This window comes from Stenella coeruleoalba (genome assembly GCF_951394435.1).
Source record: "Stenella coeruleoalba genome assembly, chromosome: 5".
NCBI lineage: Eukaryota > Metazoa > Chordata > Mammalia > Artiodactyla > Delphinidae > Stenella > Stenella coeruleoalba.
In genome coordinates this window covers 74,491,780-74,507,179 of record NC_137150.1, presented here as the reverse complement: position 1 = coordinate 74,507,179, position 15,400 = coordinate 74,491,780, and the positions used below count along the sequence as shown (strand labels likewise).

Here is a 15,400-nt window from a genome sequence, read left to right as displayed (position 1 = left end):
TATGTGAATTACATCTCAACTTAAAAAAAAACAAAGCAAAACAAAAAATTCTGTTTAAGGTAGAGGAAAACTTTTTTTTTTTTTTTCCAGGCTTATCCCGGAACAATTAACTTTGCCTTGGTGAAGTACCTCACATATTGTGCTGAAGCTTGTCCTTGACTAGTCTGGCATGAGGCTAGTAAAGTGCTACACTTCATTCAACAAATACCTATTATGAGGTACTGGGGAGCAGGGCAAAGGAGGAGACAGGAGAGTGTTCCTAAAAATACACGATGGAAAAACCAATCGTTACGTACCTGAATGCCTTCCTGAGTCACGGGGGTGTTGCCCTGAAGTAAGTACCCGCTTGGTAAACTGAAAATGTTGTTAATGGCAACAGACCATTCTCCCCTTTCCCCAAATAAATATCTGCGGTTTGACTGTCCTTCTCTTTATAATTACTGAAATTTTCAAAATGTGAAGAGGCATCATTGGCTTCAAGCGTTTCTATATTTGAGAAACATGTTCACAAGGTTCTAGACCTCTAGGAATTCAGATTATCATCTGATCTCCTCCTAAGTCTTCATCTCTACAGACTGAAACACCCTCAGAGCTTGGGTGCGTCTCCACAGGGCAGCCAGCCCCTCCTCCACCTTGACGGCCACAGCAAAGGGCTCTCCATCACCGTACCTTCCGTAGGACCAGAGCTGCACACAGCACTCGCATCATGATTTTGTACAAACACAGGATCATGTTTCCCATTTATTTCCAATACTGGAAACTGAATCATAATGCTTAGCGAGAGATTTGACTATACCAAATAAGACTGATTTCTTTCTTTAATCGAGTATACGTTGAGCTTCACGCATAAATGAGCATTGTGCATAAACTTCATGAGAACTTTGAGAACTCTGCCCAAGGAGGGTGCCCTCAATCAAGTCACTTCTTTGGGGGCTGTTTTAAAAGCCAGTTGATAAGTCAAAGCAAACAGTCTCTCTGCCTCAGAGCCACACCTGAATTCTGATTTTGAAAACTGGAATTGACACTGTGACATCTCTGATTCTGTGTTGACCTCCAACTCTTCCCGAAATTAAATCTACCCTAAAGAATAAGGATTTGCCACCATGAAGAATGTTTCTTGGAGAGAGCACCACAGGCTCAGAGCAATTCTAGATGAGCAGTTCCAAAAGTAAAAACCTCCCTCGATGATGACCCTCAAACTCTAACTCTTCTGGACGTGTTAATTTTGGTCCTTGTTTCCAAAAATTAAGTGAAAACAGTATACAATAATAAATACATTGTTAGTATATGAAAAATATGAACACATATACAAAGACAGAAGATCTAGTAAGAATGAAAAATAGTGTTAAAGTGAAGGACTTTAAGAATTCTCTTGAAGTGACTGTTACGCCGTTAGGTTAAAAAGGAAAACACACCCTTGATGTTAGTTGTAACCATTCTTATCATACACTGTGTTCTGATATATTAATAGTCTACAACAATGCCTATGTCCCCTTCTAGGTCAGAGCCCTTGACCCTGAGCCTGACTCCACGTAGGGAGAGGCATTCATCTTCCCCCCGGAGGATACCATCGGACATTGGCTCACAGAAAGCTTCCTCTTCTCTACCCACTCACACGGCTTTGTAAGGGCTCCCTTCTCTCTCTCAACTTGGAATCTCACTAAACAAAAGGCGAAGTGTCCCTTCCAGTGAGATGACTTGTGAAAACAGTTACTTCAGCTAATCCCAGCACTAATCCCTGGGCCATCCCGCAGTTTATGCTGCTCTACGCCACTTACCCCCTTCTTCCGTTTCTTATTTCCAAGACAATTCAATAAGCAAAATACAACAGTTCTCAAATACACAGTGACTCAGAGTTCTTTCTAACGACAACAAGAAGAACGGGCGATACTAAGAGCTTAAGACGTGCAGGGCTGTGCTCGATCCATTTCTGAGACATGAGAATCTCTACCCCAATCTAGACGTGGCTGACTCCGAAATCTGCATCTTTGAAAACAATAATTAGAAGCTCTTCAAGTGCATTTATACAAAAAGTCTCATTTAAGCCTCTGAACAGGGCTGTGAGGAATGAAGGTGACAGAGACCCTGAGACGCTAAGGAGCAGAGCAGCTTGCCCAGGACCCCTGAGCTAGGAACAGAGCCAGAACCAGAACCTAGGACGGCCAGCTCGATCCCTCATCTTTCCACTGACCCAGCCGCCCTGAAGTCTAAACAAACCACCTGGAAATAGTTATTGCCAGTGGTTTCCTAGACAATGAGAAAGAAGAAAAGGCTAAAAATCAACGGGATTTGGGAAAAAAGCTGCCTTCTCTCAACAATGTGATACTTTCTCATTTGGCCACATTCACATCCTCCCTTGACATCACAAGGGACCTAATAGGTAGAATACAAAACGACACAAGTGGTGAGCTAGAAACAACCATGAGCTGTGCGACCACAAAGACTCAATATTGAGTCAGGTTCGCTGCTCTGACCGGGAGCCCTTGAGCACACAGCTCCTCAGGTGTAAAGTCACATCAGCTACCTTCGGGTAGGTCACGTAACAGGCACAGAGTAGGTGTGCAAAAACTGTCAGTTCCCTTATACCACAATCAACTCCAGGGCTGGCAGAGGCTCCAGGGTCACGAAAAAAAAAAAAATCTCTACTCTGCAAGTTCGTCCCTTCAGAATGTCACTGATTCAAATGGAATTTGCTGACAGGAAAAAATACTTTCTCCTGGCAGTAGTACGTTCCCTGAGAAACTTGCATTAACTAGGGAGTAAACATACCGCCATCCTCCCACGAAAAACAAGAACATTATTCACAGTCGTCAAAAGGTGGAAACAATCCAAGAGCCCGTCGATGGGTGAACGGATAAACAACATGTGTCTATACGTACAATGGAGGATTACTCAGCTTGAAAAGGAAGGAAGTACTGGCACGTGCTACGTCATGGATGAGACGGACAAATATATATGAGTCCACTTCTATGAGGTACCTGGAGTAATCAGATTCACAGAGACAGAAAGCGGAAGGGCGGTTGCCGGGGGCTGGTGGGGGAGGGAGGGAGGGGTTAGTGTCTAATTGGTACAGAGTTTCAGTTTGGGATAAGAAAAAAGTTCTGGAAATGGAGAGTGGTGATGGCTAGACAACACTGGGAGTATACTTAACGCCACCGAACTACACGCTTAGAAATGGTTAAAATGGTAAATGGTACATTACCTATATTTCACAATTTTTTAAAATAGCAAAGATACTCTGATCATCCCCAAAGGCCCTGGACTCTGCTTCCTGGGGTCTGGGCCACACCTCACCACTGCCCCCTCCCTGGCCCGGCTCATCTTTCCACCATCTTGAACAGGTCCACCCCAAGGGCACTCACCGGGCCGCAGGTTCACCGTGACCTCCTGCGGCGTCATCTGGATGACGTCTGACCCCGCGGGGCTGGAGCCCTTGCTGCTGAGAGGCAGGCTCCGAAGGACCTGGGTGCTGCTGACCGGACTCTCAAACTCGCCGCCACAGCCGTTCCTGACCAGGTTTGCCTTGAAGTCGCACCGGGAGGTGACCGACCGCAGGCTGCCGAAGTCCTGGAGGTGTAGAAACAGGGGAAGAGGGCAGGAGGCGGTCAGAGCAGCTCCAGGACACCTCAGGCTGTAGACTCATCACCACCCTGCGACCTGAGACCCTCTACATTCCATTTCCTAAAAGCGGACAAAACAAAAACTCCGCCAAGTGCCTCACCAAGCATCATGAGGACTAAGTGAGGTGTCGGATGTGAAAGCATTTTGCAAGGTGTAAACACGCACAGTAAAAATGTTTGGTCTCGTTATTTTAATGGTCAAAAACGCTCCTTTAAAAAAATGTGCCTGTCTACACGATAAGCAGGAGAAAATAACTGATATGGTCAAAAGTTGCATCACTAAAAATTTTTGAAAGATACCATATAAGTGGCCAAGTAGTCATCACTCAGACAATCAAGAGTTAACGTCTGAGCTGTTCCCTCATCTAGCATATGCAGGCACAACCATTCTGGAGAGCGATGCGGTACCTTTTGAGCCCTTGGTCCCCTCCTAGGAATTGATCACCAGAAAATTATCAAAAGGAAAGCAAAACTCTCTAAGATATATACTGCATGTTCCTCAGAATAGCACAATCATAAACGTGAGCCAAAATCCCTAAACCAGAAGAAAAACATGGTTCATCACCTCAATAGATGGTACGGCCATCACAAATAATTATGCAGAAGACTAAGCAGAAATTTCAAAACATTAAGGGAAAAAAATCAGAAAATAGAGTGGTATCTGCATCAGGATGCCAAAGAAAAATTAAAACTTAAGATAGTTGAGGTGCTAGGGGAGAGGGAATAAAATGATATTTTTCTTTTTCTCTTTACTGTTGTTTAAACAATAAAGCCACATTGATAAGAAACATCTTTCTTTTCTTCAGTTGGATTTAGGAGAAGGCTGTGCATCAGGATGACCCACCCTGGTTTGGGGCACTAGGAGTTTGGGCCATTTACTTTAACATGAAATTATATACTTTGTTATAAAGTAGGATACCTGTAAGCAGTGATTGTTTTCCAGTAAGGGGGTTTTCAATGGCAAAGCAAACCCATTCACTGCTGGATGTAGAAAAGAAGAGCCCCTCTTCCAGCTGGTTGCACTGGAGTAATGGCTGGAGGAGTTAGATGCTCTCTCTTCCTCCCGCCACTGTAAACACTTTGCCAAAGCGCCTCAGATGAGTCAAGAGTCCGCTGACCGCAGAGGGACTCCCCTCCCCCCTTCATCATGGTCTAGGATGTCCCAAGACCAGTCAGTGCCCACTGGGGCCTTTGCAAGGTTCAAGACCAAGAAGTCAAGAAGACTCTGCAGTATTTTTAAGTAAAACCAGATGTGTTGTTCTGGGCCTCTGTGATTTTGGTTTTTCGTTTGCTTATACCTGAATTTTTTTTTTTTAATTTTGTCTATTGAACTCTTGACATGACGGGAGATCTTGCATGTCAACAACCTCGGGACTGCACCGTAAATATAAATGGCTCCACAGACACTTGTGGAACAGGGTGAGAACAATGATTATTGTAGAAATTACAAGATTCCAAAGCTGAGGTTTCTAAACTGGGTTCCGAACAGTCTAGCTTGGCTCTGAGGAAGCAGTAAAAACCTCCCAGGAATAGCGGAAAGGAGAGGTAACTTCCTGAGGGCCTTACAGGTATGAGACTGCTGTCTTGAGCTGTGTGAAGCACAGGGTGAATTAGCTGTCCAGAGCTGAAAGGGCTTAGGGGTTCGCCTGCTCAGAGCGTACGTGGCTAGAGAATTTCTCAACTTCTTGCCAGCATGCTGGCCTTGCTGCCAGCTCCCCCAACTCCACGGAGCTGGCTGTCCTCCACCCAGTTCTGACTGTCAAAGTGCACCTGTCTCCACCAGACCAGTGCACATCCCCTCCCCCACCCCACCAGGCTGGCGAGGAAAGCCTCTTCAGTCTCCCGGGGGCGATGGAAACCCCTAACGGCCCTCCCCTTGGTCTGAAGCAGCCTGCATTCCGGAATAGACTAGGTCACAGAGCCAATCTGTTTCACCCTAAGCAGGAGGCAGCTACATGATTCCTCACCACAGCCTCAGCCATTCACGTCATCAAAATCATTCCCTAGGGCTTCCCTGGTGGCGCAGTGGTTGAGAGTCCACCTGCCGATGCAGGGGACACGGGTTCGTGCCCCGGTCCGGGAAGATCCCACATGCCGCGGAAAGGCTGGGCCCGTGAGCCATGGCCGCTGAGCCTGCGCGTCCGGAGCCTGTGCTCCGCAACGGGAGAGGCCACAGCAGTGACAGGCCCGCGTAACACACACACACACACACACACAAAAATCATTCCCTAATGCCTGGACACCTTCACCAGCAATGAACTTCGTCCAAGCTTCCCAGTCAATATGCTCAAAGGCCGTTTTTGATAGGCAGTACCAGCCCCTGAGGCAGGACTTGTACAGGGCCACCTGCTGCTCAGGGAAGATGTACCTGCTGGGCTCCTCAGGAGACTTGAAGTCCAGGACGTGCTTCCCAAACCGGAAGAACTGAGAGGCAGCCACAGAGTGCCAGTTACAACCTTGTCTGTGCAGCTGGCTTTCCTGATTGTGCTCTGGGGCTCATTTATCCTCTAGGATGTTAGGAGCAAAGCCCTCTTCATGCCCCTCATTGGTAACAGCTTTCCCTTCATTCTCCTTAGTAACATTCTTCAAGGTGGTGGCAACCCTCCACTCCAATGCACGTGGCTTCCGTGAAGTTTGCTGCACCAGCAGGAAAGACCGTGAACTCCTGTCACCCAGCTGCCAGCGCGAGAACCACCACTGAGAACATTCAAACTGCCAGTTGCAGGATGACTTCAGAAGTGCCTACCGCTCAGCAATGTGACAGTACGGGGGACCCACTTCTCAGCAGCTCCAGCGGCACAGGCAGCGAGGGACAGCCTACTACGGCACTCATACCAAACTCAGACTTGGCCTCAGGGCCATCCATTTCTATCAAGTTTGCCAACCTTCTCCTGTTTCACAGAGTTCAGTTGCTTGCTACCTGGGGAAGCCCCAGTGGTTTCACTGATGTGCTTGAGAACCTTTGAGACGCCTTTATTTATTGAGTCCTGTCACTGTCGCAGGTCTTTAGGGCCTCAAAGACACTGGCTGAGGCACCTCTGGGCATGGAAGTCTGGAGAACCTTCTGAGAGTAAGGCAGCTACCTCGATATCAATCAAGGATGCCCACAACAGTTGAAGGTCTCTCCGGCATGCAGTCTGAAAATAGCCATGACTGACTTCTAGCATAGGCTCTTGCTGCCCAAGAAAGGGACGGAGAACACTGCAGACCCCGCAGGGAATGGTAACCCCACCAGCCCACGGGCTTTCCCTCTATTCCCCTCCTCTAGCTCCTCTCCAGATATTTTAATTTTGAATAAGGATGGATGCATATTTAAAGAAAGGAACCAAAACCACAAAGACCAGGGGCATATATTGTGACAGTTATGACCTTCCAGGTTCACACACGGTATAAATAAAGACAAGGCCTCGATACCACAATTTCCAAGCTTCGAATTCAGTGAATGCAGAGGAGAGGCCCCAAATTATAAACCCTTGGAGGAAAGGAAGGCTCGTGATTAAGAAAATCCTCCTCTCATGAGCGACACCCTGAAGTCTGATGTGCTAAGAGCCTTCAGATCCCAGAGACCTGACACCTGACCCTCTGCCAGGTGTCAGAACACCGCAAGTTCCAGGGGGAAGGGACCTCGGATGCATCATCTGGCGCCAGCCCCTCACTTCTACAGATGAGGAATCAGAAGCCCACACGCCTAAGTGCATGCGTATGTTCTCCAGAGAAGTGTAAGTGCCTCCGGCCTCAGCTTTCTGGAAGCAAGCTCAGTGTTCTTCTCAGCCAAGGTCACGGCTGAATTCCAGAGCGGGAAACTGACTCTGGGCCCCCAAACTCCATCCTCTGAATTTAGTATTTCCTTGCTGCCTCAGGTTCTGCGCTCCTCCTGCCACCGATCAAACTTGGAGGGTAAATAGCCACTTGACGCAGAAAAACAGGTACGAGTCTTCATCTCAACACGGAAAAATGGAAACTACTTTCAGGATGGGCTCTCACGGGGCAGCTCAAACGCTCACAGGTGCTTACGGCTCCGTGCCAGAAGAGGTTTCAGTTTGTGAAGGAAGCATCTGTCCGTGGTCTCCAGAAACACCGTCACGAACCCTCCAAAGGGCTCACGAGGGAAGGGTAACTACATGACAGGCAAGTTACCAAGAGAAGCAACAGAATGCACGCTGGAACTTGAAATACCTTGCAGGGCTTTTAGTCACCAAGCGGTAATAATACAAGAAAGAAAAGGGAGGCGTTCCAAATGTAGATGGCTTTTACTTTTGTTCCGACACTGGCACTCGCTCGGAGTTGTTACCACCTGGCCCCCTCTGCTCCCTCCATCGCCTATTACACGGAGGATATAATGAGGTTTACTGTTCACTGTACACTGAACTCCCCTACGTTTTGTTAATCAAAAACCTCCCTCCTGCGCCCAAGGCCCCCGTGGCCAGGGCACTCGGTTTGTCCGCCTGTGCCTCTCTGGTCATCGCATCCTCTGGGCGCCTCGCTGCCTGCTGCGGAAACAAACAGCAGGGTGGAAGAGTTGAGAAACTGCAGGCCTGGGGGAAGAGGAACCCAAGCAGGAAAGGGGGCAGACTGCCGGATCCTGGGATGAGGGGGAAGAAGTCGCAAACTGGTGAACAGGCAGAGAGCCGGGCAGAGGCACGGAGCCAGCTGCTCTCTGGGCTTCGGCCCTGGCTCGATGGAGCCCTTGTGGATTAGGGGGCGGGGGAGGGAAGCAGAAGGTTAAGGGATGACAGACTGAACTCTGTGCACCGTCAACACACCCCCACGTGGCCTGCCTGCCTGGGGGAGGGGGAAGTCCCTGTCAGCTTCCGCTCGGCTCCCTTAATGCACTGGACAAATGTTCACGAAGCACCTGCAAGAGGCCGAGATGCTTCTTTCAGGACCGCAAAGAGATGCTCTCCATAGATCTATATTTTATCGTGAGCTGGGGCGGACGCTTATGTTTTTCATTCCTTCCCAGCTCAAAGGAGACTACAGGTCATGCGCCCTCCCTCTCCTTTCCCCACCACGGTAATCTCCCAGGAGGCCCAGGCGGCCGGTCTTGCTTCCCAGCCTCTACTCTGTCTCCTTCCTCACATTCCCACCTCCAGTCCTACTGACCCCTTCATTCCTTCTCTCCACGTCCACCTCCAAGGCAAAGACCCTTCCCCGCGGCCCAGGTTCTCCATCTCCTCCCACGTCTGCCCCTACATCCACCATCCAAGCGCCCCAGGCCTCCCTGTTCTTGTCCCGCGGGATTCCACGGGGTGGCCATGCCTGCCCGCTCCTTCTCCCTCTGGTTTCACAGCAGCCTGGACCGCTCACAGCAACATGGCCTCAGGTTGGCTCACGTTCACACCTCAAGAGCCTCCCTCACCCCCAACCCTGAGTGCCATCGCCCTGTCTGCCTCTGCCTCCACCGGGGCTCCCACAACCCTTCTTTCCGTGCAGGGCCGGGGGGGACCACACGCCAGTCCTTCAGCCCCGCCCACTTCTCCCCAAACCTTGTCCTCTGTCCAGCACGCTGGCCTCCCTGCCCCTGGCACAGGCTGCTGGTCCACAAAGCCCCTTCCCCCTTGCTCCCCAGCACACAGCTAGATGAAGTCTCCCAGCTCCTACTGCACTTAGGCTGAGGGATGTAACTGGTTTCAGGTGAGAAAATGTGAGTGGAAATAACATGGGCTGTCCCGAGGCCTTGCCGTAAAAGCATTCACACGCATTCTTCCCCGCACATGGCTCTTCAGAGCTAGCTGGGTTGTGAGACTTACTCTCTTGGAGCAGAGACAAATGTCTACTTTTAAAACATGAAGGACAAAATAGACAATAAGCTGCCAGAGTTTGCTGTATGTTTTACGCCGTGCAGTACAAACAGCACAGGAAGTGTTCAAGCTGGCCGAGAACAGCCCAGGGCTGTGATGAAGGACAGGAGACAGGGGCTGAGCTGTGTGGTAAAGACCAGCAGCATACCCTCCACTTCCTCATCTAGGGTAAGGGAGAGCCTGGCAACTCTGGTCTTGAAGCCAGAGGGTAAGGTCTAAAGCAAAGGTGCCAGGACTTCCCTGGTGGCACAGTGGTTAAGAATCCACCTGCCAAAGCAAGGGACACGGTTCGAGCCCTGATCCGGGAAGATTCCACATGCCGCGGAGCAACTCAGCCCGTGCGCCATTACTGAGCCCATGCGCCGCAACGACTGAAGCCCGTGCACTCTAGGGCCCGTGTGCCGCAACTACTGAGCCCGCGTGCTGCAACTACTGAAGCCCACACACCTAGAGCCCATGCTCCGCAACGAGAAGCCACCGCAATGAGAAGCCCGCGCACCACAACGAAGAGTAGCCCCCGCTCACCGCAACTAGAGAAAGCCTGCACGCAGCAACGAAGACCCAACACAGCCAAAAATAAATAAAATTTTTTTAAATATCCCCAAACACATTAAAAAAAAAATAAAGCAGCGGTCCCCAGACTTTTTGGCACCAGGGACCGGTTTCGTGGAAGACAATTTCTCCATGGGGGGGGCGGGATGGCTCAGGCGGTAATGCGAGCGATGGGGAGCGGCTGATGAAGCTTCGCTCGCTGGCCCGCCGCTCACCTCCTGCTGTGCCGCCCGGTTCCTAACAGGCCACAGACCAGTACGGTCCGTGGCCCAGAGCTTGGGGACCCCTTGTCTAAAGCCACCAGGGAAAATTAAGCCACAGTTAGAAAATGAAGACAGGAGAGCCAGGTTAACGGGGCCATACAGCAGACCCAGGCAGACAGAACCAGCATGAAGTGTGGAGACGGGGGGCGGCGGTCAGGGCACTGGCTGACTCAAACGCCACACCTGTGGGAGAATACAGGGACGAGAGGGGGGACTGGGGAGAGGAGATGGAATTAGGCTCCAAGCAGTGTTAAATGCAGAGCAAGACGTCCCCACCTCCACCCCAAATAAATAAGGAAGCCATTGTGGGATCTGGAGCGGCGGGCTCCTGACGGAATGTGTTCGGGGTTAATCTGCGGCGGTATGCAGCCCCAGGGTGGCTAGCGGCGGATCAGCATCCACGGGAACACACTAGTTAGGGACCTGGCCCTCCACTCGGCACCAGCCCTCCAGCGCACACAGGTCGTGTGTTCTTGGCAGAAACCTCACTTCTGTGCTGATGTCCCAGGATTCACTGTTAAGGCACTCGGCCACACTTATCCTGTCTTGCTAAGAGGCAGGGGTTCATCAAAACTATTCCTGAATGCCCCGAACCCAGCTCTCTGAAACACACTCAGGCCACGGGGAAAGTTCACCTCCCAAGAGGATGGGAAGCCGCGTTCCCAGGCAGGCAGCACAGGAGGTTCTTCAGCCAAGATTGAGGCTATAAGCACAGAGCGAGCCCAGGTGTGGGGCCAGGACAATGATATGCTCCGCGAGATAACATCAGTCACTACCAGGATTGGGACGTCAGACTTGGGAAGTACTAGCACAGGAACGGAAGAGACCTAAAGTAGACAATGCAGCCCGGCTTCCTAATCGCACTGCCCACATTCCACTAGAAGATATCCGTAGATGACAAGGTTCAGGAGGCTTGGTTACTTAGCGGTCCCAGCCACAAGCCCTCTCATGAACTGATCTCATTTTGTACTCCCAAAATGCTGGAGGGTGAGAACTGTCATCTTCATTTTACATACCAAGAAAGTGACAATAGGGCTTCCCTGGTGGCACAGTGGTTGAGAGTCCGCCTGCCGATGCAGGGGACACGGGTTCGTGCCCTGGTCCGGGAGGATCCCACATGCCGCGGAGCGGCTGGGCCCGTGAGCCATGGCCGCTGAGCCTGTGTGTCCGGAGCCTGTGCTCCGCAACGGGAGAGGCCACAGCAGTGAGAGGCCCGCGTACCGCAAAAAAAAAAAAAAAAAAAAAATTTAAGAAAAAAAAAGAAAGTGACAATAAATCATGGTAAAACTGAGATTTAAACTTTCGTTTTCTAACTCCATGTCTTTTTAGCAGGCTTCTTTTATCAAATACGAATTCCTGCCAGATTCTTGGCCAGATCTGAAGATGAATAAGACAAAGATTCTCAAGGAGATGATGATTTAATTGGAAGCAGGCATGAAAACAAATGCACAGAATAAGAGGCTATAAGTGCGACAGAAGGAGGACGGACTACAGGGGAGACAAAGAGGTGGTCATGGCCTGTACGTGCAGACACGTAATAAACAGCCACTCAGTGAAATCCTTCCGTCAATCTTACTGAGCAACTACTATGTGCCAGGCACCAGTCAGGGTGTGGGGGATCCAGCAGTGAAGAAACCAGATAAAACCACTGCCGTAACATTCTGGTGGAGGGAGCTTACATTTTAATTTCAGATGGATGGATGGATGGATGGACGGATGGATGGACAGATGGATGGTTGGACAGATGAATGGATAGATGGCTGGGTGGACAGATGGATGGATAGATGGTTGGGTGGACAGACAGATGTGTCTGGGGGAAAACCATGGAAGTTTTCACGGAGTAGATGAGTCTTGAACTAACTTTTTCTTTTTTTTTAATTTTTGGCTGTGTTGGGTCTTCATTGCTGTGCGCAGGTTTTCTCTAGTTGCAGTGAGCAGGGGCTACTCTTCATGGAGTGAGAAGCACAGGCTTCTCAGTGCGGTGGCTTCCCTTGTTGTGGAGCACGGGCTCTAGGCACGTGGGCTTCAGTCGTTGTGGCGCACAGGTTCAGTAGTTGTGGTGCACGGGCTCGGTTGCTCCATGGCACGTGGGATCTTCCTGGACCAGGGCTCGAACCCGTGTCCCCTGCATTGGCAGGCGGATTCTTAACCACTGCGCCACCAGGGAAGCCCTTGAACTAACTCTTGAAAACTGAAGACAAGGTGTTGGTCAGGGAAAGGAGGGGAAAGCCGGGAAGGCCCTGCAGGAGAAGCAGCAGCACAGGGAAAACCATGAGGGTGTTCATCAGTCAGGACTCTCTGGGGACCTTCGAGTCATTCCCTGGGGCTAAAGTCTTGGGGGCAAGCAAGGGATGAAGGTGGGGAGGCAGGCAGGGGCTACAGAACTTGGATTTGTCATGCAGGTCATAAGGAACCAGTGAAAGGTTTTAAAGAAAGTTGATGACAAAGACAGTACAATTAAGCACAAATACGAGGGGTTCATATGTTGGGAAGAGTCCTCTCTCAAAGTAGCTTGTTTAGTAATCTTACTCTCTACTAGAAAAAATTCTAGAAGAGTCACATGGAAGAGGCAGTGTAGCCTAGAAGAGAGAGCCTGGGCTCGGAAGTCCAGGAAGCCAGACTGAAACCCTAGCTTTGGAAAATGGTGTGGCCTTGAAACAGTCACTTCCCCGCTCTGAGACTGAGATTTCCATCAGTAAAACGGGTGTATTGCCACCCACCCGACAGAGCTGTCGTGCGGATTAGACATACGATATACGAAGTGTGCGGCATCTAGTAGGGGGTCCCCACACGATTGTTTTTAGCCATCAGAGGCTAAAGGAGTCCCTAGACTTCTGGGGTTGCATCATGGCGATGAGGTCTGGCCTCCCAGGAGCCATCCTTGGTCCTCCTGACAGGCACGCACACTGAACTGCAGAGGCTGAGGCAGCCCAAATGGCAAATCTTGGGTTCTTTTAAGAATAACTTTAATGGTGTACTAGTGCAGAGAGGGTTTGTGCTCCATGGTTCTAACAAGTTTAGAAAAGTGACCCAGAAATTTCCCCCAAGACAGGAGGGTTAGAAATTGAATATTTCCTGATGAGCCCACCAAGCACTGGTATTTGTATTGCTTTACGATAGCAATATGCCTACCACCACCCCAAACTTACATCCCTTCCTATAGGGTTTGAAGAAACATCAGCCATTGTTTTCAAATCAAATCATTTCACAGAGGCCAGTTCATATTATTCATCCTCAGATAAGCCACTCCACAATGACTGGCGTCCACCAACAGGCCACCCACCCAGGCATGTTTTAAATTGTTATGCAACAGACTCAGTTCACAAGCTCAGGTCTTTTACCAAATTGCAGAAAACTATACAAGAGTCCTAACTGGTTCCCCCACAAAAGGGAAGGAAGACCTTGCTTCCCCCAGACAGGATTAAAACATTCAACACTACCTAGAGACCCAACTTATAAAAATGTAGCTTTTCTTTTCGTCATCGCCTTGGGAGAAAGAGGAAGAGGCAATTCGCAGAATCTGCACACTTTCTGCACAGTCAACTTGTGTGCTGTGGTGCAGCCCACGCCCTCCCCCACCCCCTCACCGCACTCCTCCCCTCCCCTTCCCACATACCTCTTTGGAGCACCAGGCACATTTTGGGTGGATTAGCAGACATTCTTCACAAGAGGTGGCACTTCCACTAGTGCATATGTTGAGACCTTCAAAGAAAGATAAAGATGCACCAATTAGTTTCTGGCCGTAACCTCTATTAATGAGGCTTTTGAATGGGGCGGGAGGAGGAGTCACTTCCTTTTTTTTTTACCAGGGGACCTCCGCGAGGCTGAGGAGTGCAAGGCCCCTGTGCTAACTGCAGGCGAAGGCTCACTGGCCAAAGCTAAAGACTGACAGTTTCTGAAGCACCCACCACGTGCACACTTGTGTTAGCAACTCCCATTCCTTCTGCTGCACCCACTTAGTTCCCACCGCCTTCTCCAGTAACACAGCAGGTCCTGCCTCATTGAGGGGGAACAAGGCCCCTTTACACTTAGTCCAGCCAAAATGACAAAAATAGTACAAAAAGGAAAGAAAAAACAAAAAACCGATCGATCTTCTTCAGGCATAAGAAAATCCTAAATCAGGTACTGTCACACCAAATCCAGTGTACCAAAAGAAGCCAGCACAGCCCTTAAAGAAGAATACATCCCAGGGCTTCCCTGGTGGCACAGTGGTTGAGAGTCCGCCTGCCGATGCAGGGGACACGGGTTCGTGCCCTGGTCCGGGAAGATCCCACATGCCGCGGAGTGGCTTGGCCCGTGAGCCATGGCTGCTGAGCCTGTGCGTCCGGAGCCTGTGCTCCGCAACGGGAGAGGCCACAACAGTGAGGGGCCCACGTACCGCAAAAAAAAAAAAAAAAAAAAAAAAAAAAAAAAAAAAAAAAGAATACATCCCAGGAATACAATGTCAGCTTAAGATATGGGAAATCCATTAATTCAATATATCTACTAGTAGGTCAAGTAAGAAAAAAACATACCACCTCAGGAGGTAATAAAAAGGCATTTGATCAAATTCAAAATCCATCCCTGATTTTTAAATAAAATCAGAAACTAAGATTAGAAGGAAACTTCTTTATTGCTATAAAAGTCACTTATTTCAAGCCCAGGCCAGTACCTCCTCCACCCCCTGTCCCTGTGCCGTTCATATGGGGAGGGGCCTCCCGAGGCAGGCTCCACCGTGGTACTGAGGTTAAAGCCCTTGTCCCCTCTCCTCGCCCACCTCCCTACCTCACTCTACCCCCCCCCTCCAGCTCCCACCCCCAACAGCAAAGACATTCTTGGTGAAACTTAGCATCCAGTTCTTTTTCTTCCTTTCTGAAACATCCCCGACAGATTTCTTTTGACCAAGAGCAGAACTGGTTGGTTTTTCTCTGAACAGAAATAACTTTATTTGGTCCTCACAGCACTAACAGACCCACTGGTCTCTTCTGGTTACTGCCTAGGGGCACAGCAGATAAATAGAAAAAAGAAAAACCCAGGGCCACCAGCCCCAGGAAGAAGGGCTCAGACCATAAAGGGGAAAAAAAAGAGTCAAGGAGATTAACAAGAGAGAGTGGAGGAGAAAACACCGGGAGGCGGAGACTATTCCCTAGCTCCACAAAACAACATAACAATATTGGTTGTAAGA

General features: G+C 49.7%; 1 protein-coding gene across 4 annotated transcripts in view; it reads right to left on the bottom strand.

The window, feature by feature from the left end:
- LOC307187189 (integrin beta-5-like) overlaps nt 1-15,400 on the bottom strand; it is a 105,121-nt gene that overhangs the window by 80,813 nt on the left and 8,908 nt on the right. For all 4 annotated transcript variants that reach the window (XM_079922977.1, XM_079922979.1, XM_079922978.1 and 1 more), the window contains exons 2-3: nt 13,853-13,938; nt 3,363-3,567 (exon numbers count right to left, since the gene is read on the bottom strand). In XM_079922977.1, coding sequence (XP_079779103.1) covers nt 3,363-3,567; nt 13,853-13,938 — 291 coding nt within the window. The remainder of the gene's footprint in view (nt 1-3,362; nt 3,568-13,852; nt 13,939-15,400) is intronic.